At 49.5% G+C, this 24,299-nt stretch overlaps 8 protein-coding genes across 8 annotated transcripts; 6 read left to right on the top strand and 2 right to left on the bottom strand.

The window, feature by feature from the left end:
* Positions 1-405: 405 nt before the first annotated feature.
* A1O5_06221 (uncharacterized protein) lies at positions 406-2,413 on the top strand (the record flags this gene model as incomplete). Its single annotated transcript, XM_007746815.1, has 5 exons — positions 406-818; positions 963-1,437; positions 1,459-1,713; positions 1,817-1,899; positions 1,966-2,413. The coding sequence occupies 5 exons, from the start codon at positions 406-408 to the stop codon at positions 2,411-2,413; spliced, it is 1,674 nt and encodes a 557-aa protein (XP_007745005.1).
* An 867-nt stretch (positions 2,414-3,280) lies between these two features.
* A1O5_06220 (uncharacterized protein) lies at positions 3,281-5,097 on the top strand (the record flags this gene model as incomplete). Its single annotated transcript, XM_007746814.1, has 6 exons — positions 3,281-3,449; positions 3,647-3,865; positions 3,947-4,001; positions 4,130-4,159; positions 4,216-4,307; positions 4,850-5,097. The coding sequence occupies 6 exons, from the start codon at positions 3,281-3,283 to the stop codon at positions 5,095-5,097; spliced, it is 813 nt and encodes a 270-aa protein (XP_007745004.1).
* An 881-nt stretch (positions 5,098-5,978) lies between these two features.
* A1O5_06219 (uncharacterized protein) lies at positions 5,979-7,221 on the top strand (the record flags this gene model as incomplete). The annotated part of the gene is made up of 3 exons (XM_007746813.1): positions 5,979-6,473; positions 6,539-6,703; positions 6,787-7,221. 3 exons carry the CDS (start codon positions 5,979-5,981, stop codon positions 7,219-7,221), a joined length of 1,095 nt encoding a protein of 364 aa, XP_007745003.1.
* Positions 7,222-8,048: 827 nt separating this feature from the next.
* A1O5_06218 (uncharacterized protein) lies at positions 8,049-10,646 on the top strand (the record flags this gene model as incomplete). The annotated part of the gene is made up of 11 exons (XM_007746812.1): positions 8,049-8,244; positions 8,303-8,364; positions 8,475-8,532; positions 8,617-8,796; positions 8,873-9,019; positions 9,124-9,510; positions 9,584-9,800; positions 9,907-10,000; positions 10,066-10,184; positions 10,262-10,352; positions 10,458-10,646. 11 exons carry the CDS (start codon positions 8,049-8,051, stop codon positions 10,644-10,646), a joined length of 1,740 nt encoding a protein of 579 aa, XP_007745002.1.
* Positions 10,647-14,006: 3,360 nt separating this feature from the next.
* On the bottom strand, positions 14,007-15,783 carry A1O5_06217 (uncharacterized protein; the record flags this gene model as incomplete). The annotated part of the gene is made up of 3 exons (XM_007746811.1): positions 14,007-14,282; positions 14,360-15,436; positions 15,493-15,783. The coding sequence occupies 3 exons, from the start codon at positions 15,781-15,783 to the stop codon at positions 14,007-14,009; spliced, it is 1,644 nt and encodes a 547-aa protein (XP_007745001.1).
* A 1,878-nt stretch (positions 15,784-17,661) lies between these two features.
* On the bottom strand, positions 17,662-18,023 carry A1O5_06216 (uncharacterized protein; the record flags this gene model as incomplete). Its single annotated transcript, XM_007746810.1, has 2 exons — positions 17,662-17,906; positions 17,984-18,023. The coding sequence occupies 2 exons, from the start codon at positions 18,021-18,023 to the stop codon at positions 17,662-17,664; spliced, it is 285 nt and encodes a 94-aa protein (XP_007745000.1).
* A 1,157-nt stretch (positions 18,024-19,180) lies between these two features.
* Positions 19,181-21,688, top strand: A1O5_06215 (uncharacterized protein; the record flags this gene model as incomplete). Its single annotated transcript, XM_007746809.1, has 1 exon — positions 19,181-21,688. One exon carries the CDS (start codon positions 19,181-19,183, stop codon positions 21,686-21,688), a length of 2,508 nt encoding a protein of 835 aa, XP_007744999.1.
* A 1,221-nt stretch (positions 21,689-22,909) lies between these two features.
* Positions 22,910-24,139, top strand: A1O5_06214 (uncharacterized protein; the record flags this gene model as incomplete). The annotated part of the gene is made up of 4 exons (XM_007746808.1): positions 22,910-23,150; positions 23,194-23,265; positions 23,385-23,476; positions 23,591-24,139. The coding sequence occupies 4 exons, from the start codon at positions 22,910-22,912 to the stop codon at positions 24,137-24,139; spliced, it is 954 nt and encodes a 317-aa protein (XP_007744998.1).
* Positions 24,140-24,299: the final 160 nt, after the last annotated feature.

The raw sequence follows: 24,299 nt of genomic DNA, 5'->3' as shown, positions 1-24,299 counted from the left end.
AACCACTTTTGCTGCACTCCATGGAGTCTGAGTCTGTACTCTTTGCTCATTGCGACTACAGATTCTGGTCAACACTCAACGCAATGTGCGTAACTGGAGACTCCCAGGACGAAGATTCCCCCAACCAGGATCAGCCTCGACGTTTTGTTGTCGAATGGAGGGGGCGGGCAGGCTCTCCTCGGCACTCGTGGTTTTGTTGCTACAGGAATCATCATGTCCAAGGCAGGAGTCAATTTTCTCTCGAATGAATGAAAAATGGTCGAACTCAAAAACCGTTGCAGATCTTTGCAAGCATGCCCCAGTGAACCGCCTACATAATAGTAGCAAAATCATTTTTACGACTATAACACACATATTTCTGTCCACATCTCCGCAAGACGCGAAGGTAAAGACTTTATCGCAAAAATGATCAACCCGGAAGTTAGCATTGCGACGGGCGCCGCCCAAATTTTACTGGACCATTTTGTTACTATTACAGAGTTTGACCTGCCAAAGGAGGTGGTGGAAGGGGCACAGTACATCAAATTCACACCGCAGGAGGCTCCTCCTTTCCTGCCCACTTCATTGAGGATGTCCGAGTCGTCTGCGGCACTTTGGGCTATGATAGCGCTCTTCGCCGGCGAGATATCCACGCATCGCTATAATTTGCCAACTCAGAATATCACGGTTGACGTCTACTCAGCGACTCTGTTCCTCATGTCATCTTTCTTGTTCAAATCGCAAGGAAAGACGATTGCGGACCCTCATTTAGTGAACCGCTGTCTGAAGATGGACCTGGGCAAGATTAGGGAGGGTTATCGAGGGCCAGCTACAAATATGTGAGCGATGACTAGACACTCAACTTTCCATGTGGCCCCCGTTAATGCCTTCTCAAAACCAGGCGGGTGGTCAACTATAACCCTAAATAGACGATCTCCACGGGATCGCACGAGACATGAGCTGACGAAACATCTATTCAATAGCTACAAAGCCAAAGACGGCAGGTTTTTCCACCTTCACGGCAGCCTCAACACCACGCCAATATTACATATGCTGGATCTCCCGCAACACCGACCTGATCTGGATGGAAGAGAAAATTATGATCGCGTGCGACAAGTATATCGAGATGCCGTGGCCCAGCATGACAGCAAATGGCTCGATATTGAAAGCAACGAATATTGGCGGGCCGCTGGGACGATCTGCTACACCATAGATGAATTCCGGGAGACACCTCACGGGAAGGTCATCTCCCATGAGCCACTATATACGGTGTCCCTTGTCTCTTCTGAGCTTCCACCAGTCCCATGGGCAGATGCTCGTGATGAACGGCAGCCTCCATTGGCCGGGGTTCGAGTACTTGACTTGAGCCGGGTGGTAGCGACTCCCACTATTTCTAGCGTGCTGGCTCTCCTGGGTGCCGAAGTGCTTCGGATCTCCAACGACAATCTCCCGGATACGGTCTTACTATACGATACATAGGTAGGCAAGCGGGACACTAGGCTTCATCTCAAGACTCCGGCAGACAAAGAAAAGTTGAAGAAGCTTGTGGAAGATGCGGACGTGCTAGTTGACGGATATCGTCCGGGTGCTCTGGAAAGATTGGGATTCGGCCGCATAGAGGTACAAGAGACTGCAAAGAGAAGAAAGAGAGGAATTGTCCATGTCCGAGAAAACTGCTATGGATGGAAAGGAGAATGGAGTCATCGATCCGGGTGGCAGCAGATAGCCGACGCAGTGAGTCAACTTCCATCCTCTCCCGCCAAAACATCATGTGAAATGCGTCTGACTCCTGAGTTGTTTGATATTGAACTTTTACTAACAAGAAGAAATGCCTCAGGTTTCCGGGGTCACTTGGTTACAGGGCGACTTTCTTGGCTTGAAGGAGCCCGTCATTCCCCTTTTGCCAAATTCTGATTATCAGTAAGTCTATTCCGAGACTTTTCACCGACATAAGAGATAGCGGGCTAAAGTCTAACGTGAAAATAGGACCGGGCTGGGCGGGGCGATTGCCACCTGTCAAGCACTTTGGAAACGCAACAAGTACGGAGGCTCATACAATGTCGATATCTCTTTGGTGCAGTACAACTTGTGGTTCATGAGCCTGGGCATCCATGACCAGGAGACCTCCCGCAGAATCCACGCGTTGAATCCTCGATTTGAAGCGCACCATGACACGGAGCTGACCACTATGTTGGCACAAGTGAAAGAAGAATCAAAGAAAAGCCTTGGTGTTGGCCCTGGGAAACTCTGGGATCCCGCAAGGTTTACCACGAGCCAAATGCGCTGGGGTATCCCAAGTGAGATGGGATCGCATCTGGATTGGAGAAAGATCATCCGCTTTGGAAACAATACTGGGACTAACGGGATTGCGTTGGGATATGATAGGGGGTCCTGTGCTCCTGGAAGTGACGACCCACGCTGGCTGACGATCTAAGTATTACAATTTCCGTCCAACACAGAAAAAGATATATCTTGTCTCTATGTGTGACGCATATGTGCCACAGAGTGACAACAGTGCTCTTGCTTTGCTCAACGTGGTGATCGACCGGTAGTTGTCCATTTCAAGCTTTGAGAAAATGCTGTCGGAGGGAGGGACATTGTTCTTTCGTTCATTAGCAACTTACGGGAAGACTACTGATACCGCAACGTGGGGCTATAGCGAGACGTAACCTCTGGCTAATTTAAAAAGTGTCAAGGTGCGCCTCGAGGTCCCATGTTTGTTGCATTCTAACAGCTGTTAATCCCTCGGTCGTTAACCCATATCTTCTCGCCCCTGTTCGGGAGGGTAAACAACCAACCACTCAATTCAATATGTTGTCTCAGAGGGTTTGTAAGACGCCTCCCAATCACATTCCTAGGGCAATGGAAAACCTCAGGCAGCCCCTAACTACCACCTCTCCTGTGACGTCCTCCCCCTGCCTCGTTTGCCCGCCTCCGCCCCGCAAATCAACCCATGAACGCGGGCCGGAAAGTTCTCCGTACGTGTTTGCTGCTAGAGAGACTAGACTTCCCTGGATCTCTGTCACAGCCTGGCCTCCATTCAGCTGGAGGGAGATGAGGATCTTTCTCCCCTTAGACTAATCCAGGGGCTGAACACATTTGAGGGATGCCCGACAGGATAAGCCATGGAAATGTGATTGAAATGATAGAGCCTTATCTTGTGCAGATACATTTGTATTGCCCTTTCCCTCCCCAGGGAAGCCGGATCACAGCCTTGCTATTTTCTCTGAACCATCTGACGAGGCCGAGTTCTAGCATCTGACATCTCTTACGAAGAGAAGAGAGTCGCAAGTACTTGAGAATGGTGTCCACGCATGATGAAGCTCTTGATCCTGTCGACTATAAGATGTCTTCTACCGAAAAGACCATTGTCCAGCCGTTTGAATTAGCAGACGACAAAAAGAGTGTCACGGAACTCGAACACGTTGATATTACAAACAAACATGCTTTCAAAGGAGATGATTCGGACGGTATCATGGGCTGGTCCTGGCGTGGCAAATGTTCGGTTTTCTGTCTCAGTACTCTCTACGTCGATGAGTTCTACAAGTGGAGGGATCCACTACTATGCGCGCGAGAGAGAACACCCACCAGGCCCTTGATTTTATCCTTTGTCCAAGCATGATATTTATCTCAAATTCGCTGACGTCTCTATGCTTCTTTGTCTCAGGATCACAACTCCCACTCTACTTCGTCGGCGGTGCATTGAGCCTGATAACTGCAGATATCAATGCCACCGAAGGAGAAGCGTGGCTCGGAGTCTCCAACAGCCTTGCAGTGGCGGTAGTTGCTCCATTCTGTGGATGCCTCCAAGACCTCTTTGGGAGGCGAAATGTAGCACTCGCTGGCTGTGTGCTTGTCATTGTGGGAAGTGTCGTCATGGGCACGAGTAATGCTCTAGGCTAGGCGATAGCCGGAATGTCCATTGAAGGGGTAGGGGCTGGAATCTTAGAGCTGACGCCCATTGCAGGGCGAGTTCTTCAGATCCACATCGAAGATGCTATTCTGGACAGAGCTTGGGCATGGTAACGTGTCTTAGAGTATCGGAAATTGTCCCGGTTGCGAAACGTAGCCTCTACCTTGCTCTCCTACAAGCCACAATCATCCCCTTCTGGCCGTATATCATGTATTCACAACTAATTTCCACTTATAGCACTTGGAGGTGGTGCATGTGGATCTCCTGGTAAGCTATCACTTCCATGCTCCTTTGAAATCCTGTCTTTCTTACAGCATTATCAGTATCTGGGTCAGAAGTGCAACTGTGTCACTTCTCTTTTTCTACTTTCCACATACCCACAACCGTGCTGAAGGTGTTTCCACCAAGACACTCAGTAAGAGATTCGACTATGTTGGTTCTGTTAGTTCCATTGTGGGCTGAACTTTGTTGTAAGTGCCACATCCTCCTCATCATCATCGCCGTTGCTGTAGCTGTCGCATAATCTCCAATCAACCCTATGGGCTAACAAACATAATCACAAAGTCTGGTGGCAATATAATCGGGAGGATATACTCATCCCTGGAAGAGTGCCTATGTTCTGGTCACTCTTTTCGTCGGCGCGTTCCTTATATGTGTATTCATCGTTTGGGAAAGCAATTTTGCTAAAGCACCAATCGTACCTAAGGAAATGTTTTCGGGTCGATTCTGAATTTCTTCCCCATCCTAATGTCCCAGGTCTATGACCCCGACCCCGTTCAGGTTGGACTGAAAGGACTGGGATATGGTTGCCGTATCGGTGTCGGGTCAATGGTGGGAAATTCGCGGTCGCGAGATTCCGGCGGCACCATCGAGAGGTTCTTCTGTTCTTCAGTTCGATCATGAGCAAGTTATCCATCCATTCCTGGACCAAAAATCTGTGTAATAACTTGGACTCAGGTGCCTTTACAGGCGCTCTTGCTGTGAACAATCCCACCAACCCGAAGCTCGTCACAGCGCTTTTGAGCGTGGCATCATTTGGTATAGGAGGTGTCTTAGTGCCGACCGCAACGGTGGCCATCACTGCTACACCCGACACCATCATTGGAACGACGGCCGCGTTGTCTCTCTGTGTTCGGCTTGGTGGAGGAGCAATCGCCTATTCCATCTATTACAACATCCTTGCCGATAAACTCCAAGCCAAGTGACCCCTTCTCGTAGCAGAATATGCTGTGAAAGCGGGTTTGTCGCCGGATTTTGCGCTAGCTCTCGTCGCTGCCTTCCTCGCCAGCAAAAACCCACTTGCTGTCACCAAGATTCCTGGTGTCACAGAGGGCGTCATCCAGGCCTCGACCTTGGGGGCCAAGTGGGCATATGCCGAGTCGTTGAAGTATGTTTGGTATGCCAGCATCCCAATCGGAATCTTGTCCATCAGCGCCTGCGTATTTTTGCCCGACACATCGAAATATATGACAAATCGCATCTCTATCAATCTTACTTAAGAGCACGTGGTAATTAGTTGAGACCGAGAGCAGGAGACTTGGGGGTATGTTCCACTCATGACATCCATACATTGCGGCAGGAAGTACTCTAAGTAAGCTGGATCCATTTTCAATATCTGTGGGTACATTTCTAAGACCTACATAATCACTGTCGATGCAATGCTTGCTAGAATCTCCAGAGGCAATTGGAACTTTAGACCTTTTTGTATGTATCTATTATTACGTCCTGGTGACCAAGTCTTCAAAGGTGAACTTTACTATGTAAAATTAAGCCCACGCTTCGAACCCTCTCTGCGAGGAATTTCATTTAATCCTGCCAACCAACTAAGCAATTAATCTACTACATATGGTGTCCTTTGATTTCGTTAGTAGTTCCAGGCCAATTTCCACTTTATGGATGCCGACATCGTGAGAGCCCGTCCCCGCCTAATATGGCAGTTAAATGGGACAATTTCCCATGAGACCATCCTTTCATACATATAGTTCGCATCTCTTCGATTCGAACTTTTCACTTTCACCCCGAAATTCTCAACGGTACCGCTGAAATTTGTTGAAAACAGGTGCTTTTCCAGTCCAAGTTACCTAAAATGTACTTCCTCCTTCTGCTCGGCATCGCTCAAGTCCTGCCTTCCATCGCTCAGAAAACCGATATGATTCCACCAGTGACCCAGTTCGGAGCCTCTAAGGTGGAGTTTACCTCGGCGGGCGCTGGCTTGGACGGACCGAAGCTCGACAAGGTCAACGCTACTACCTTTGACTGGTGGTACTTTGACATCGGCTCGGAAAACTTGAACGCTGAGGCAACCCTTCTCATGGTAACTGGGGATGCTTTCACGTTAGGTTTCCCTTTCACCCTCGGCACATCCAACTACGGCATTCTGACTGTTCTCCAACCAAACGACACCATCTATCAGCAGATTTTCCTGGGCGGGGATGCCACAGTTGTCGTATCGGGTGATGGCTCGTCTGGCAACTGGGAAGGAACCGGAGTTTCCTGGACCGGAACGCCTGACCTCTCCTCGTATACGGTCAACATTGATGTCCCGTTACTCGGCCTCGAAGGAACCATGACACTGAAATCTGTAAGTATTGTTGGCCATCCTTTCATATCCTACCTTCCACCTTGATTCTCACACCATTCAACTAGATTGCACCAGCACACTTCCCGTGCAGTTCCAATGGTGCGGGACAAACTGAAGAGCTTTTCCCGAATATAGGATGGGCTAACGCCATTCCTGATGCTGTCGGGACCGTCGACCTCAATCTTGGTGGCGAACACGTGTCTTTTACTGGCACAGGTTATCATGATAAGGTAAGGTCTACTCACTTGTGCGCTATCGAGTAGCGTTCACTCAATCAATAGTCCGTTTCCATTGGCTCACGTCTTAATAACAGAATTGGGGCGCAAAACGATTACCCTCGACTGTTACAAGTTGGTACTGGGGCCACGGGAGAGTCGGTCCTTACTCTTTGGTGTGGTTTGACGCGATCGCCATAGACGGTGATGAGTACATTAGCGGCTACCTAGCCAAGAATGGCACCGTTGTTTCTTCGGGTTGCAGCGGCATCCTCGTCCGGCCCACTAGAGTGAACTCAGAGTATCCTCCGGCTCCGCTCCAAGGAGACCCAAGTGGCTTCCACATCGAATACACCACGAGCGAGGGCAAATTTGTGGTCGACGTGGAAAATCATGCTGTGGCATGGGAGCCGCCTTTGGTTTCCGGTGGCTACACTCGCTGGACTGGCAATATTACAGGAGGGTTCGAAGATCAACAGCAGTACACGGGAGCAACAGTACATGAGTGGATCCCCTTCTACTTCAATGTCTAAACCCCAAGTCTGATATCTGGTCCCTCTCCCCGTCCCTCTTGGGTTGAACCCAGCGGGGAAAATTATCCACAACCTAAACCACGCTCAGGGGGATTGGCCTGGTTGAAACTTTGGAAAAGCGCTGCAGAGATTCGTTTTCGATGGATTTTGACAACGGCTGCCTCGCAGCGAGGTTCGATTCTCATCACTTTGACTTCAATACCTGTACAAATATCTCAGTTGGGTTAGGGTTATTTTCTGACCCTCATGTCTGTGGGTACTTTGGCCGAGGTCTTGGTCAACCCTAACCCTGTTGGGTAGGTTACGAGACCCCGTCTTGGCACTGCAGAATGCTCCACACAAAGGTCTCGTCCACTAGATAGATTTCTGTTCAATCACTCAATCAAGTTATCACGGACGGCAGATCTATCACGAGGCGACGTCAGTGATGCTGAGTGCCACTGGCGAAAATAAACTATACGGGGAAAAGCCAGTCGCTAATGCTGCAAGGGCCAGTATGGAGGGCAAACTCACATCTCATCTATGCGCCTCGGTGCTCACATAGTGCTTTTACTCGAGGCGAAAAGGGGTATATGGCCACTTGACGCGGGCTACCGCGGGGATTGCGGAGCATAACGTTCAGGGCCCCTGGCTAGGTCATATGTGTTCCAACTTGATGCCTACCTAATTACGAACGCCCACCCCCACTTCCATGCGCCGAGGCAGTAATCCTCAATCCTGGCTCGGCCTTGATAGTAGGAATATTTCATTTAAGGCTCTCAGAGCGCTAATTTCACTGCAGAAGACCGTTGGATCTGCAGAAGCACCTAGGATCAAACACACTCATCATGTCGCCGGCCTCACTCCGTGAACGATACACGATTCTCGACCAGTATCATTCCCAGCGTGCGAAGATCCGAGTGATATGTGCTGGTGCGGGCGTGACAGGCCTTTATCTAGCATATCGCATGCAGAAAGTGATGAAAGATTTTGAACTTCAAGTATACGAGAAAAATCCTGAGTGTGGTGGGACTTGGTACGAGAGTAAGACCAGGCTTATCAAGTCCAAAAAATCCCAAAAAAAATCCTAAACACAGTGTAGATAACTATCCTGGCTGTGCCTGTGACGTCCCTTCACACAATTATACATACACCTTCCGACCGGTATGTATTCAACCTCTACCGCCTCGATCCACCTCAATTATGCACTGTGACTTGTTTCCTCCCCCACTTACCCTCTCTAGCTTCGAATTTGTGTGCTGACGTTCTCACAGAACCCACGCTTCACCAGTTACTACGCAGGCTCGGCGGAACTGCTTGCTTATTTCAAAGGTAAACGATAAGCACACGACCCTTTGGTCGGAAGGCCGCGGGCCTGGGTATGTTTCGACTGACATCGCCGATTCGTGGTTTCAGACTTTAAAGATGAATTTGGCTTGGACAAGTATATTGAATACCAGTCCAAGATCACGAAAGCCGTTTACAACGAGGACACTGGCACTTGGTCGATCGATATCACCCGTGCCAATGGCACAACCAAGAAGGATTTTTGCCATGTCTTCATCAATGCTTCTGGCATTTTGAACCAGTGGAAATGTCAGGCTTCCCTCCTCGCTCTGTACCTGGTACTCGTGCATTCATTCTTGACTCTGATACTTATTATGACGTATAGGGCCCGATATTCCTGGTCGAGAGAAATTCACGGGCACCATGTTACATTCTGCTGCATGGGACCCAAACGCTGACTGGAAGGGCAAGAAAGTTGCCCTCATTGGAACTGGAAGTTCGGCAATCCAGATCACACCAAAAGTGCAACAGAGTACGTATTCGGAAGCTCTGCGGGCTATCAGCTCCTTTTGCAGCTGTGTCCTTTCTCGTCCGATGTAACCAGATTTGTTCCTAACTCCTTTGGCTTGTGTCAAGCATCTGAACATCTTACGATCTTTGTTCGTTCCGCTACGTGGATCGCCCCTCAACTTGGGGGCCTAGTTTCCTTGGCCGCTGATCCTGCCCAAGAAGGCGATACTCCTGTCAACCGGATTCTGCTCCGAGGAGCAAGACCGTTTCAATTCACAGAAGATGAAAAGAAGACCTTCGAAGAAAATCCCAACCTTCTATTGCAGCTGCGGCGTAAGATGGAACTGCTCCTCTGTAATAATGTGGACAATTTTAGGGTAGGAACCCCAGTCCAAAAAAAGACCGAAGCATACATACGAACTGCCATGACTGCAAAACTTGAAGGCTTTGATGAGCTCCAGAAAAAGATGATACCGAACTTCCCAAGTGGATGTCGACGGTATACTCCAGGTAGTCTCTCCACAATCAGTTGTTTTCCTTAGCCTCAAAAGAGTTTCGGCTGACCCTGTATGATCAACGACAGGAGAAGGATATCTCGAATCTCTATGTCAAGAAAATGTGTCTGTTGTCTTCGACACAATCATGGAATTTACTGAGAAGGGGATCAAGACAGCAGACGACCAGGAACATATATTTGATATGATCATTTGCGCAACTGGGTTCGACGTGGCTTTTGCTCCTTTCATCGACATCATTGGCAGACATGGTGTCAATATCAGAGAGTCGTGGAAGGACGAGCCCAAGTGAGTCATCTCAGCTTCCCACTTCTCTCGGCAGAGATCGCTGGAGCCTAAATGACCCAGACTAGGACAACCTTTGCTGACTTGATGTCGCGTCTTCCCACTATAGTGCCTACCTGGGGGTTGCAGCTCCGGGCTTCCCGAACTACTTTGTCGCTCTTGGACCTCGAGGACCCTGGGGTAATGGATCCATCATACCAGCTGTAAGTCGACTCGACAAACTAGACTCCTTCTTGATGGATGAAACTGCTAAGCTGGTCCATCCCAGATGGAAATAAACGCGGATTACTTCATCAAGATGATGGAAAAGATGCAAAAGCAAAACATAAAGTCGTTTGAGGTGAAACAAGAAGCCGCTGATGATTTCTGTGAGCATGTAGACGAGTGGTAAGTTGAAGTTGATTGTCCCGCTCTTGTGCTCTTTGACCAGGTGACTCTGACTCTGACGATTCTCCTTTTCATAGGCATAAAGGATCTGTATGGGGACAAGCGTGCCGAAGCTGGTACAAGAAGACAAGAGATCCATTGTCAAAACCTTTATTATGGTGTGGAATGGTGAGTTTCGTCACATCAATATCAACACAAGCTCGCAACTTGGCAAACCTCATGAGCTGTGCAGGTTGTGTACGTGAGGTATTGTTCACTGATTGTGTCAAAAAGTCCCCTTCATATTACAAAACAATGACAGATGTGCGACTCGAAGACTACAACTGGGAGTATGAGAACCGCAACCGCTTTGCTTATCTCGGGAATGGTAAGATTGAAGCCGATACCTACAACCCACGGGAGAGGCTGGACGCTATCACTACATACATTCGTAACGCAGATACCCCGTGGACGCTTGAGTAGTGCGCTATCAGGACCAAACAATATAGTTCTAGCACATCTCGGTGCTTGCATAAACCTATTGACCAAAGGATTCGCAAAATGATCATAATGATATATTTCTTTTTGGGTGGTGTATATTCACCGTATTCTACCCATAGGAGGAGCTAATACCTTCAAAAAGCTCGCCACCGTCTGGGATACTGCGTCAGGAAATCGAGCGTGCCTCTTGAACGACACACACGGCAAATTTCCAGTGCGCGAATCTTTCTCCATACTTGCGGGTACTATACCACACAGCTGGAAGCGAAGTCCATCAAGAAGCTATCGAGTCACCCACATCTAGTTCTTTGAAGGCCGAGGTGCGCAAGAGGTGTCTGTGGAGTCCTTCCGGCACCCTGTGCTTCGCTCGTGACAAGTTTTGGGCAGTGAAAACGGCTATCGCTGCTCATTTCGGCTAGTTCGGCAAGTAGGAAAGCACGGGCATGCGATCATAAGCCCACAATGTCTTACGTAGGAAGTCCTCGGTTGCCCGCTGGTCTCACCATATGAAAAGGAATGAAAGATGGGAAATGCAACGACCTTAGTCCGAATATGCACCATATCGTGGAGAGACGACTTAGTAAGGGGGTTTTTCTGGAAGTATTTAAGGAGAATGTCGCATCCTCCGCAAAGGACGGTTGTAGCGATACACGATGCAACGCCAAGGTATTAGGATAGCTGGGCCTTTGCTGAAGGTAGACTCAGCCATGGTTATCTTCGGATCATCCTCTTGGGTGCCGGACTTGCATTTTGAGATTCCGGACTCAATCCTGATCAGCAACTTCATCCTAGACAACAAACATGGGCGATTGCCCGAGCAAAAATCTAACCATACATTCACGTGTGGCCTCACGGGGAAGTCGTACACGGTCAGTGAGACACGATGGAGGGTTGAGACTCTTGAAAAAGGCTTGAGCAAAACACTGGGGTGGCACCCAAATAGTGGCGCTCGGTGGGAGAATGTGGCAGCTACATATTCATTCAATACAGTACTTTCCCACCCCTCCAGCTTGAATATATCCATCGACCGGCTAGTTTATTAAATCAAATTGTGTTCTAATGTTGCAATATATACAACTAACAGATCGACTTCATTCCGATAGCTTTCGCAGTGCATCGTCTATCCGGGGTCGTGTCTCCTGCAAGCGCGGCCTGCACCGCAGAAGAATTGGCTTACCAGCTTGGAGACAGTCGCGCAAATGCTATCTTTATTTGTTTTAGTCTCGTGCGAACAGCGCTCAGTGCTGCTGAAACTGTCGGAATCCCTCCAGATAGAGTCTTTCTGCTCGATGACTACACTAGTTGGGCATTTTTATCCATTGCTGACCTCGTTGAAGTCGGAACCACGATTTTCGAACTGGAGACCTTGAACTGGAGCAAGGGCGAGGCAAGACAGAAAATCGCTTTTCTTTGCTACTCTAGCGGTAACTCTGGTTTGCCGGTCAGCGTCTCCCATGCTCTGTACTTCTTCCCTTTGTCGGTGGTTATATACTCACTTAGTGTGCGTGACAGAAAGGGGTCATGATCTCTCACTAGAATGTCATTGCATACGTGTTGCAACTCGCTGTGTCTAAAAGGGCGCAGAGAGCCGAAGGAGCTATGGAGGTATGCCTTGGCCTCTTACCTCAGAGTCATGTCTATGGACTGATGGTGACCTGCCATGCGGCGGTGTACCGGGGAGACGGGGTAGTCGTTCTTCCCAAGTACGATTTCAAGCAGCTGCTGGCCTCGATCGAGCGGCATTCCATATCGGTCTTATTTCTGGTGCGCTGTTCTTCCCCCCTCACATGAGCCGGAAAATTGGCCAGCCGAGTTTCATTAGCTGACATCTCCCTTCGTCCTAAGGTGCCTCCAATCCTTACCCAGATTGTAAAGAGCCCTTCTGAGGTGGCCAAATATAACTTGAGTTCCGTCACCACCATAATGGTGGGTGCAGCTCCGACCGGTCGTGAGATTCTGGAAACTCTCCGTCGAATATTCCCCAGCAGTGAGTTACAGCAAGGTTATGGTGGATTTCTTTCTGCTGGCATAGGTCAAGCGATCATTGCTCACCATGCACGATTTTGATTATAGGGCTCACAGAAAGTCCCACGGTCGTATCTTCGAGCCAACTTCACGATGTGTGGTTGGGTTCATCTGAGTGTTTATTGCCCAGTATAGAGTGCAAAGTTGTGAACGATATCGGCAGGGAGGTGGACCGCTATGACGAGAGTGGCGAGCTGATAGTGCGTTCACCGTCTGTGACCTTGGGCTATTTGAACAAACATAAGGCCACAGCGGAAAGCTTCCAAGTCGCGATGCAAATGGCTGAAGGAAGGCGTGGTTTTCGTTAATTCGTTGCCCAAGAACACCAGTGGGAAGCTGTTGCGGCGCGTGTTGAGGGTTCAACATCGCGAACAGCCGGCTGCAAAACTATAACTCTGATTCCGGATTTCGGAAAAGAAGAGCTGCCAGTATCTGGCAACATGGCGAGTATCGTGATATTTCGACATCCGATATTTCTGTCTCCGTTTCTTAGATCTGAGATCCCTATAACAGCGTAATCGAAATACAAAAGGCTAGCAGCCTCTCCAACGTCAATCGACATCTCAAAAAAAGATCACGGCATTGTTGGATAGCCGCCTCGTCAGTGACGATGCTCTCAGTGTCAACCTCAGACAGAACAACTTGAGATCTAGTAACTCCGCCTATGCCGTCAGTATTCAGTTCGCTAGTAACGAGGATCGATATCGAGCGATTTAGACACTTACTCATTCAGTGAATTGTATATCAGCATAGATCGATAACATTAGCTTTAATGGCTACACCTCACCTTCAGCGTTACCAATTCTCGGTGTTTGTGCACATTTCTTGAATTCGTCTTTCAACTGCGCTGGGCTCTTCTCGGCTTAGGATTTATGAAGGGTCCGCATACTGGAGAGAGATTTGCGGAAGTGATCGCAGAGGTCATCGAAGGGTTCGAAATTCAAAGAAAGCTGGGCGTTTATGTCTCCGATAACCTAAAGAATTGCAGCGCCGCCTATAAAGTGTTAGTAAGGCAATATCATTCAGACGAGGATGAAAACTCACGGCAAAGTCGTTGCCTCGGTCACATCATCAATCTCGCTACCCAGGCCTTCAACGTCTCTATAGGATGTGAGGCACTGGACCCACTTCCACCAATCAGATCGCTTCATTTGCGGGATTGGTTAAGGACTATAGTCATAATTAGTGACTATAGTCCCAGAGATCCAGGATTGGGATCGGGAGCGGTGTGACTATAACCTTGAAACGCTGTCTGAGAAGTCAAAATTGTGCCTACAACCCCCATTGGTTCGACAAAATATCTAGGTGCTAGCTTTCCTAGTTTTCGACATTTATATCTGCTCCCCATATTCCGTCCCACCGCATTGGATTGACTGGCTCCTCACCAGCAAGTTGAATGTGCTCGTCAGACACGGTTTGCGCCAGGAAATCTTCGTCCTCCAACACGTAGAACGATCCGCCGCTTTGTGGGTTCCTGGAAAACCCCGACGCTAAGGAAAAGCCTGTGCTGGTATCTGGCGACAGTGCTTTTTCATCTCGATGAAGCTCGATCATCGCGGTTTCCGAGTCAATCGACACGGCTTGATTGTCTCGCTGCCAGTGGATTGGGCGGATATGCTCGCAATTAGTCTCCGGAATTTCCGGCGAGAAAGGAAATGCGGCTAACCCACAATCGCGTCCTTCGACCTATGCCAATAACTTCTCGAGTCTGATCCGCGCCGGTGGCAGAGGTGTTGGGATGCTCGAAGAGACTGGAGGCACATTTTGATATCTTGGATGCGGCTCGCGCTCGCACCCAAACCCAAGTACTGCTGAGTTTGCATTGTCTGTGTGAGGCAGCCAATTGCCCGAATGACACATAAGTGGCCGCCGAGCTCGACGACTTTACCCAAGTCGATAGAGCTCACAATCTTCCACACATACAAAATCATGTGAGAGTCCAACTCAAGGGATGAACAGTGGCGTGATTTTTCTTCCACCGAAGGAGACGTAGGAATACTCGACAGAGCCAGCCATTGGTGCAAGGTTATAGACGTCGCGAAATAGAAGATAGCTAGTATCCCATGTTGGAAGATTTGTCTTTGCTGGTAGCCTGTTACCCGAAACTGGCTATCAGTGTTCAGAGGACTTAATTGAAATTGTGTTTGTGACCCTTGCCACCACTTCTCCAGACTGCGTTGATGTGCTTTTGCTGTTTCCTTTGGAACTGGACAGGTAGTAAGTGAGGCTCTAGGGCGATAACTGTCAGAGAAGGCCGCAACTGGGCGGTACAGGTCATTCAAAATGCTGCCTATCTGCAAGCAGAGCCTTGTTTGCTCGAGAAAGAGAAGAGCGGGCTGTTGCTCATGAACCTCGAATTTCGGACCGTAGTCTCCCAAAGAATGAAGTAATCGTGGGTACTGTGATGGAACACCTATGTTCGCCAGATCATCGACAAGGAGCGTGGAGGGATCGACATTAAAGTCGGCCTCCTTGATTAAAGGGGGCTGCATCGTTGCGATAGCCAACAGCTTATCTCGCGAATATAGACACCACCAGACTCCTCGCAAAAGAGTACTTGTCTCGGGAGGGTGTTTAGCATAAGTGCTCTCATAGCAGAAGCCCATCAGCTGGGCTATCGAATATCCAAGAGTCAGATAGTGGCGGCAGTCTTTCAGTGATACCTTGTCGTCTTGACGCAGAGACATCAGAATTGTAGTCTGCAGTAGACAAAGCCGGTCGCACTCGTAGTTGAAGTCAAGCAATAGCTGGATCCCCTATGTGAGGAGGGTGCAAAGAAAGACCGGAGCAATTACTTACGCACTTTGACACGTTTGAAGAATAAATCCTGTGCAGCACGTCGCTCTGTAAAGCCGGACAGCCGAAGTTTTTCTTCGTCAACGAATGTGGAGCTGGCATAAACAATGGCCTGGAACAGGAGTAGGCTTGTTTGGGTGTTGCTGGTTGGTAACAAGACAGAAGTGACAGTGTCAATATCAAGAATCGGTAACACGACGTGGACCCATTCGATGTAGGAGGATATCAGCTCCTTCAATAATGAGGGTGGAGGAATCTCGAAGACGCCTTTCGAACTCAGGTATTTAACCTCCTCCATCCCCAACCAACAAGGTGCTGGCCGGACGTACTCAGGGAGATCGACCCCAGAAGTGCCTCTCGGGTGTTTAATTTTAGCCTCTATCCCTCGTTAGAGATGGAAAAATAATTCTAAAAGGGTGTTTGAGGTAGAGCCCACCCTTCTCAAGCCCGCTCCCTGTCAGAGGCTGCCCCGTTCCCCTTTCCGGTCTTGCGGTGTCTCGTATTTTGGCCATTATTCGGAGCTCAACTTTGTTCGTGCCTGGTGGAAAGGAGGGTTTCTCAATTCAAACAACAAAAATCCCAGTAAGCCAAGCTAATAGGTGTGCAATGCTTTATAGCCCAAAGTGGGTCTGCGTAAACAAAAAAGAATAGCAATGAGTTAGCTTTTCTAGACGGGCGGAAGGAAGCATGAAACATCCGGAATTCATTTATGAGATGCATTTACTAATTCTTCAAATGATACTCGACTCCGTTGATAAATTTTGCCGAGTGACTTCCTGCAGGACACAAAGAGTAAAAAGAGCGATGCGGCTGGATACGTTCTGGCGCCGAGGACATGTGAGACCCTCCAGGGCCAGGCGTGGAAGCTAAACCCATACTGGAGCCTAGTAGTCTAGACATGAGATGTCTCGGAGCGCTCTTTGTTGCGTACTACAGCACCCTGAGACAAATTGTCATAAAGAGACCCTTTTTTGGGGGTGGGGGCGGGCGGCCGAGGTTGGACGCTGATTTCCGGCTCCGAGCCATCGTTCCCAGCCATCAATCAGTAATTTTCGGCGCATAGACACAGAAACAACCCGACAACGATAGCAAGTAAGAGCCACCAAGGTTAGCTGAGCAATCCTACCTCTTCCAAAATAGGACTAGTGAAGTAGAATCTTCAACACCATGCTCCACGGCCTTGCCGCAATCTTGTAAAGCCTCGTCATCGCCAGCATGGTGGCCTGCCGCCTGGTATTCTGTCTCAGTTGCTTGGCAATCTTTATGCAGCTCTCTGGAAGATTCCGCACTTCAAACACACTCATTTTGTGTAGTAGAAAACTATACATCTTTGTCCCTGCTTCAGTCGGCAGAAGGACTCAGCCCTCAAATTGATTAATTTGACATCATTAGCAATCTTCACTCGCATGGGGACTCGCGGGCTGTGAGAGAGACACAATGAGCTGAACCGATGGCACATCTGGATTAATCTGATGTATGTCTAGCTGTTTTGGTAGGCGCTGCTCTTTACTTTTCGACTATGAGAGCACCTGCATCCGAACCTTTGCGTCTGACTTTGTACCCTTTCATGACTTTATTGTTTGCGTGACTAGACTTTTGTGTCCCTTTCTCACAAAATTGCAAACTTCAGCCCGCCTTGGAAATTGTCAGCTCGTTGCCCTTGGAACCTCTGAAGGCCGCCGTGATCATGTGAGTCTGGTGGTCGACTTCGATATCTCTCAGGTAAATGATGACTTCATCTGCATCCCCAAGCACGGCGCTGATTTCCTCGAGAAATATACCCGGCATATCAGACCAGAAGATTAATATGAGAAGGCGTCTGACGATGCTAGGTATGAAAACTAGAAAATACCTCTATCCAATATTTCTAAGAGTGTGGATAAGATGCCTGTGCTTGAACGATGAGTGAACTTACTCTAGCGCTGTGGGTGTTGATTGTAACCAAATAATATTTATCAGAGAAATCATTGACGCTCCAAGGCAGATGCCTTTGGCCCGAAGAAGATTTGGAAAGATTTCTCCCAGATATACGAATTGCGTTCCTAATCGTAGGCTATTGAATAAATCAGTCGGTTGAGAGATAGCTTGACTAGGGTAAAAGAGACGCTGGGGCTTGCACCGTCAACTGCTATAGTGTAAAATGCAGTGTATATGAATAGCATTGCCACTGCGACTTTCAGGGCAGCCGTGGTTCGTCGTGGTTTGTCGTGGGGACGGAATTGGCGATCAAAGCAACCAAAACAGTCAAGCTGATTGAGCAGCAGATCATGCCCACACCCATGAGCCGATTGCGTGGAAATCGGTCGATAATGAGAGGTGTGATCAGGAACGGTATCAGCGCGACAGTAAGCCAGACGACCGGGAAAAGAAGTTGCTTCGAAGGACTGTATCCCAACAATCTGTAAATCGCTGGACCATAGTCTGAAAAATGTCAGCACTGCAACTAGAGAGACAAACTAAAAAGGCAGAAGACAGAAGATAGGGCCGCTGGTACTCACGCAACCCAACGCACATCAGGACACCGCCAATTCGCAGCATGTTCTCCCAATGTCCATCAGCTTGGCTACGGTGGGCAGAGCATGTGTTTTCGAAGGCGGTTACACATGCTCACGAAACGTTGATTAGTGTGTAATAACGGCTTCGGGCAGAGGCCGACTACCGGCGAGGCTCCGCCTACTGAGTGGTGGATAGTCCCTTGCCGTGATCCACATCCACCATCAGATCGACCTTGCGGGGGCGGGCAACCGAGGTCACAGTCGAACTGGGGGTTTGTTAGCTCCCAGCTCCTTGAGCGCCGCAATGTCATCACGCAGCACTGATATGATTGAGCCAAAGTTGTACAATGAGTCGTCCGAGCAAGTCCGAGAACATGCGAATTCGTGTTTCCAGTATCAGCCATCCAGGGATCGGCCGGCTGTTACCTCACTCACGCCGCCCGTCTCACGGACCACGTACAATGATTGAAGGGCTCCTAAGATCGTCCCTGGCTGTCCACTATACTTGCTTTGGAGAAAGTCTCACTAGTCATCCGAAGCCCGCCTCTTGAGAGCTTTAAGTGACACTAGAGCCCTGAGGCTCTAAGAGATGGATTAACCTTTTGGCCACTACAGGGCATCTGTATAAGTTCAATACCTCCATTGGACACAGCTGCCCGTCCCCCAGGTTGCTGGGGTTGGCGCGGGGTCAGGGATACTCGGGGATCGGGGGTGTGGCGAAGAGCCATCCCACTATTGCACTGGCCTATACAGTTTGGCCGGACCACCTGTTATTGCAACTAATTATCAAGCTCGATCACCTCGCTCAAATCGCAGCGAACGACGCCTGCTCACCTGCTCCTCTACCTACGAAGCGAATTTATCTTTGTTCTTACCAGTCAGACACCACTGACCATCTTGTAATGCCCCGCTTTCTGTCTTCTCTAGGAGTCTCAGCCGCGAATACAACGCATTGTTCTTTTCTACGGTGAGATCTTCACGGCGACGGACATGGTCCATCACAATCAACTCAAAGAAGGCGGGACAATGGCTATCCGTCAACAAAGGCGAGACTTAACCAGTGGTTATACTCGACTTCGTTGTCGAACGTGCCCTCGTAGCTTTGTACGACCGGATCATCTTCAACGCCATGAGCGGACACATACAAAGCAGAAACCTTTTTCCTGCCCAGAATGCCACCGGGCGTTCTCCCGCCGGGATATGGTGCTCCGCCATGCGGCACAGGTTCATCCAACTACTACGAGTTTGGCGGTGGAAGACCCGAGGACTTATACTCAATTCGAAGACCTTACAGCCGGGTCGGAAAGTTCCCTGGATCGGCAGGACAGGATGCGAGGCTCAGGGGAGACGAATGCAGACCACTGGCCCCCGGATCGGGATCGAGACACATTCGAGAGGCCATCTGCCGGCCAAAGAGAAGACAACCCCTCGAGAGTCGTTGATGCTCAACGTCGAATATCTCATAATGGTGTGGTTGTGGATAAGCTGCAAACTTCCGTTCGGCGAGACTCATCTCACTTATCAACCAAGCTGCAACATACGGAGCGCTGGCTGATAATACCTCAGTTCTTGGACTATTCCAACGCAGAGAGCTCAGCTCAGGACATTGTGGATAGAGTGATGATGTATCACAACCCAAACTCAAACCAATCCTCGGAGCATGACCTCGTGCCCGACCTCGACGCCGACATATCTGGTTTCACCACATTTCTACCATTCGGAGTAGACTTTTTCCCTGTGACATCAAATCTGGACTGTTTCGTGACAGAGCCAGCCTTGAGGCCAGCACTAAAATGGCGCAACGGAACCAGGAGGCAACCGTCTCCCTATTCGCCACTCTCATCCTCACCTCTATCCTCGTGCTTGAACACCTGGTCCAACAACATCAATATCGAAATACTCGTGAACGCCTACCGCCAGTATTTCGTTCCCAATCTGCCACTTCTCCATCTGCCAACTCTCGATCTCACTTCAGCTATGTCCGACGCCTTTCGCCATCCCGTACTGGAAGAATGGCCGCCACCTGCACTGCTGTCCGGTCGACGTCGCATTCGACGGCCCTTATTGCTGTCTATTCTGGCGCTGGGCGCCGCTTTTTCCGGTCAAATCACTCTGGCTCGCGAAATATACCGGCAAACCAGCGCAGCCATTACGTCGGAATTAAAGTCAGTCTGCAAGTCGTCGGTCGGAGCCGCACCCATTCCACTAATGCAAGCATTGCTTCAGCATCTCGTCTGCGGGACCTTTTTTGGGGATCGAGTCTTGAACGAGACCACAAAGAACAGCTGTGTGTCCCTTCTTGCCCTGATCAAAGAAGCTGGCATTCACACCCTCCGAGACCCTCCCAATGCCGACACTCGGGCCGGGGTTGAAGTGGGACAGCGCGGTAAATGGCTAATATGGGTCCATCAGGAAGAGCGAAATCGTCTGTTCTTCTCCACATTGTGGTTGATGAGTGCCTTCATGATATATTTCAACGACATCCCTCATCCACCTCTGACGGGGGTTGAACTCTGTCTCCCATGTAAGGAAGCGTTATGGGAAGCCTCGGATGCACACACATGGTCCGAGGTTGAGTCTCACTTGTCTCCAACGCCCCTATTATTCGTCGAGCAAATTAGGGGCCTTTTCGACCAAAACTCTCCATTACAGCCCACATATACCGACGTGGACCTGGGAAATGACACCAACTTCCACGAGCAGGCTCTTGAGATACGACAGCAAAACACAGCCGCCAGCCATGACATCGGAGAATTTGGATGCTTGTCATTGATATCTGTCTTGCATATCTGCGTTCTTGCCCAGACCCAAGGCCAAAATCCGCTGTTTGCGGAAGTCGTCGTCCCCAGCGACCGAAGGTCTCTCAAATCAGCTGTGAGACGGTGGCAGCGGTTGTGGCTGAGTTTCTCCAAACAGCCTTCCTTCGGAACCAGTTATCGCTTGCTGATGAGCTGTATTCCCTTGCTTGACCACGTCAATTTATCCTTTCGACTCGATGACCGCCCACTGAAGGAAGCAATCTTCACCCAAGATTTCAGTTCCGCGAATCTTGTTTTTTTAAGGGATCACCGCGACAGTCTTGACAGCACTGCGGAAATGTCGGGGGATCGGGTCCACAGCCTCCGAGATGTATCAGAGACATTGCAGCGGGGTCGCTTCTCGTACGAGGCAACCTTGTATGCCAGCAATGCCTTGGAAACAACACTTCGACTCTCGCCTTGGTGGACATCTCCTGAAGAAGCGTCTCACATGCCGCTCCATTCGGCTATGAACGTCTTCGATTGCTTGCAAGTTCTTGCTTCTTGGGTGTCAGGGATGCAGCCACAGCAAGGACTAGAAGCATACGACGCACGCCTCGACGGTGAGCTTTGCACAGAAGAATTTTGGACCATCATCCAAACCTGTCGCCGACTGATTCGGAAATGTCGTAGCAACATGGGCTTGGTTGGATCCTGCGCCGCTGCTGAGGCACCGGTCAAGGGGTTTCGAGACGCCACCCACATCGTCATCGCGTTGCTGCAGACATATGCCCGGTTTTTGCTTGAGTACTCGTCACTGTGGCCAGGTTCGTCTCCACTACCCCTATTTTCCCTTGTTCTATCTCTCATTTTTAATTTTTCTAACATCCGTATTCTGTTGCTTCTAAGTCTTGAGCAATTTGGTCGAATGCTTGCAATATCGAGTGACAGTCATGTGTCAGCAGATTGATGAAGGACATATGGGCCGCAATTGCAGTGCCCGCGACTTAGAGACAGCCACGTCGTTTGGCTGGATGCGAAGATGAGGAAGCTGACTCGAAACGAAGGTGCCATCATGTTTTGGCCCTTAAGCACCCCCATGTTTTCTTGGATGTTTGAAGCAACACTCGCACCCTTAAGATGTATACCTGGAGGCAGAGGAGAGCATCAAATGAATAAGGGGGAAAGCATAGAGCCGCATCTCTGCGATGGCGCGAAAGAATAGGAAGTTGGAAAGAGAATCCATGAGCTCAACCTACCCCTTAGTTGGCAGTTCAATGAGTTGAAGAAACACGATCTGGTGTTTTGTCCGGGAAACGTGAGTTTGGAGAAGTGTGGAAACGTCCGCAAGAGCGTCCATGCCGATGGATCTTGAGGCTCATAGAGCTTGCCACGTGCAAAAGGTCGATGTCAGCACTGTACTATAGTCCGTGAAAATATGGGCAGTTACATACCATCAGGGTCTCTCAAGGATAAGTGGGCAACCTCGGCTGCTAAATGAGCTTTCTCAGCCGCGGACAAGGGCCAGTTTAGCATTGCCATGCTAGTCTCTGGCAATTGAGAGAGGGTATGAAGAGCCAAAGGCACCCAGCAGGACAAAAGCCCAGTACTTCTTTCCACTCGAACTGTGTTTTGGACACTGTCTTGAGACGTAACCAACCTCAGCCGGCCAGTGTTGAGGAATAAACATCGGCGCAAGAAGCACCTGACAGTATCAATGGCTTAACTTCGTATTCACATCAAAAAGGCTAGTCTTTTCCAGGACAACATGGTGCCTTCTATCCTCAAGCTGGTCTATCAGCTACCCTCGCTAGGTGAATATCCTTGGCCCCTCAACCCCCAAAACAAAATGTACCCGATCAGGGTCCATGTCACTGATGTCTTCGCAATTTGATAAGGCTCGTGAGACGATCAAACTAACTATTGTTCAGCGATATATAGCGCCTACGCTGCGCTGGCCGCTTGTTTTCGAAAGCGGGCAACGACGAGATCATGGAGCCACGATTTCCGCAACCGTCGGCTTCATGCAATGATGAGCATCTTCGATGTCGAGCAACTTCCGTCAGTGTCTAAGGTCCTTGTCCAAACTTGGCTCTCGGAAAATAAATGCTTCCCGGGGAGCTCGAGGATCGGCGCTAACATACCACCACTACCGACGAACAGGCAATTGTTTCCCAGGACATCGGATACTATGCTTGCATATTGCAAAAAACACGAACTTCCGTTGCAGACAGAACTGATCCCTGAAGGCATGGGAGCCAAAATCCACTGGTTAGGCGACAGATCATTACAGAAATGCAAAGTGATTTTGTATTTTCATGGTACGTTCTACTGGAAACCACTACGCCAAGATGTCAAGATCACCCCGTCTTTCGTTACCAAAGACCATCAAAAGATGATTCGAAACCGGCTGACGGTCGTTCGGCCAATACGTAGGAGGGGGTTTCTCCTTGCCACCCAACTCTGGTCATTTAGAATTTGTGGTCCGGTGCTCAAAGGTCCTACAAGACAAGGGCGAGAGAGCCGTCATTGCATTCGTTGAATACGGTAAGCAAAGGTCCTCCTAGGCGGGCCTCAAGATCTGCCAGTGTCTCATTGGCTTGTCGAAACGCGGACCAAGTGGTTAGATTTATGATCAATGGGCTAATCTGACTTTCAAAAACAAGGATTGACACCGGAGAACCGATATCCGACTCAGTATTTGCAGGCTGTCCGGGCTCTGAATTACGTCCTGCAGAAAGACTACCAACCCGCCGACGTAAGGCTGTCTCATTCCCACTGCATAGACACAGAACTTTCCTTCACGTAGAACCAGTGTTTCTGCCCATTGCGCAGCACTCGGGAAAACTTCGCTAACACACTTCTGCCACAGCTGATCCTAGGTGGCGATTCGGCCGGAGGTAATATCTGCCTGGCCATCATGTCGCTGGCTCTCCACGCCGCCAACGACACGCTATCACAGCCAACACTGCCGTCCCCCCTGGCAGGTGTTTTCTTGATCTGCCCGTGGGTCAGCTTCCAGTCATCGTCGAGCTCGTACCGCGACAATGCGGCAATCGACATCGTCTTAGCCCCACAGATGCACCACTGGGCAGAAGCTTTCCTACCCGTGGCTTTAGCCGCGTCCCAGAGGCTTGACGACTCTGTTATCCACAATCTGGTTGAACCCGTATCTGCCGAAACAGCTTGGTGGAAGGGTTTCCCAGCGCAGCAAGTGCTGATGGTAGGGGGAGACAAGGAAGTCTTCAGGGATGACATCAAGGAGCTAGGCAAGAAGTTGGCCGGTGCCTCCGTCACGACCAGCACTGTCATATGTGAGAACCAAATACACATAGAGTGTATTTTGGACGCCCAATATGGTGATACGCCGGGGAAAATGTCGGTCACCATCTGGGATTGGCTTGCCCGGCTGGTTTCTTGACCCTCGAAATTCTCATGTAGGACTGCCATTCGACTTGCAGTTGACTTCTAGATGTTGTTTTTCTCTCTCCTTGGACGGACGGCTTCGTTCTTACTCTTGCAGTTCAAGCGGATACGGGAAAATCAGACATCAAACATATACAATTAATGCCACTTTGCAT

Source organism: Cladophialophora psammophila, assembly GCF_000585535.1.
Source record: "Cladophialophora psammophila CBS 110553 chromosome Unknown aczJe-supercont1.9, whole genome shotgun sequence".
In the NCBI taxonomy this organism is placed as follows: domain Eukaryota; kingdom Fungi; phylum Ascomycota; class Eurotiomycetes; order Chaetothyriales; family Herpotrichiellaceae; genus Cladophialophora; species Cladophialophora psammophila.
Note: the sequence above shows the minus strand (reverse complement) of the source record. Positions and strands in the feature narration are given on the sequence as shown.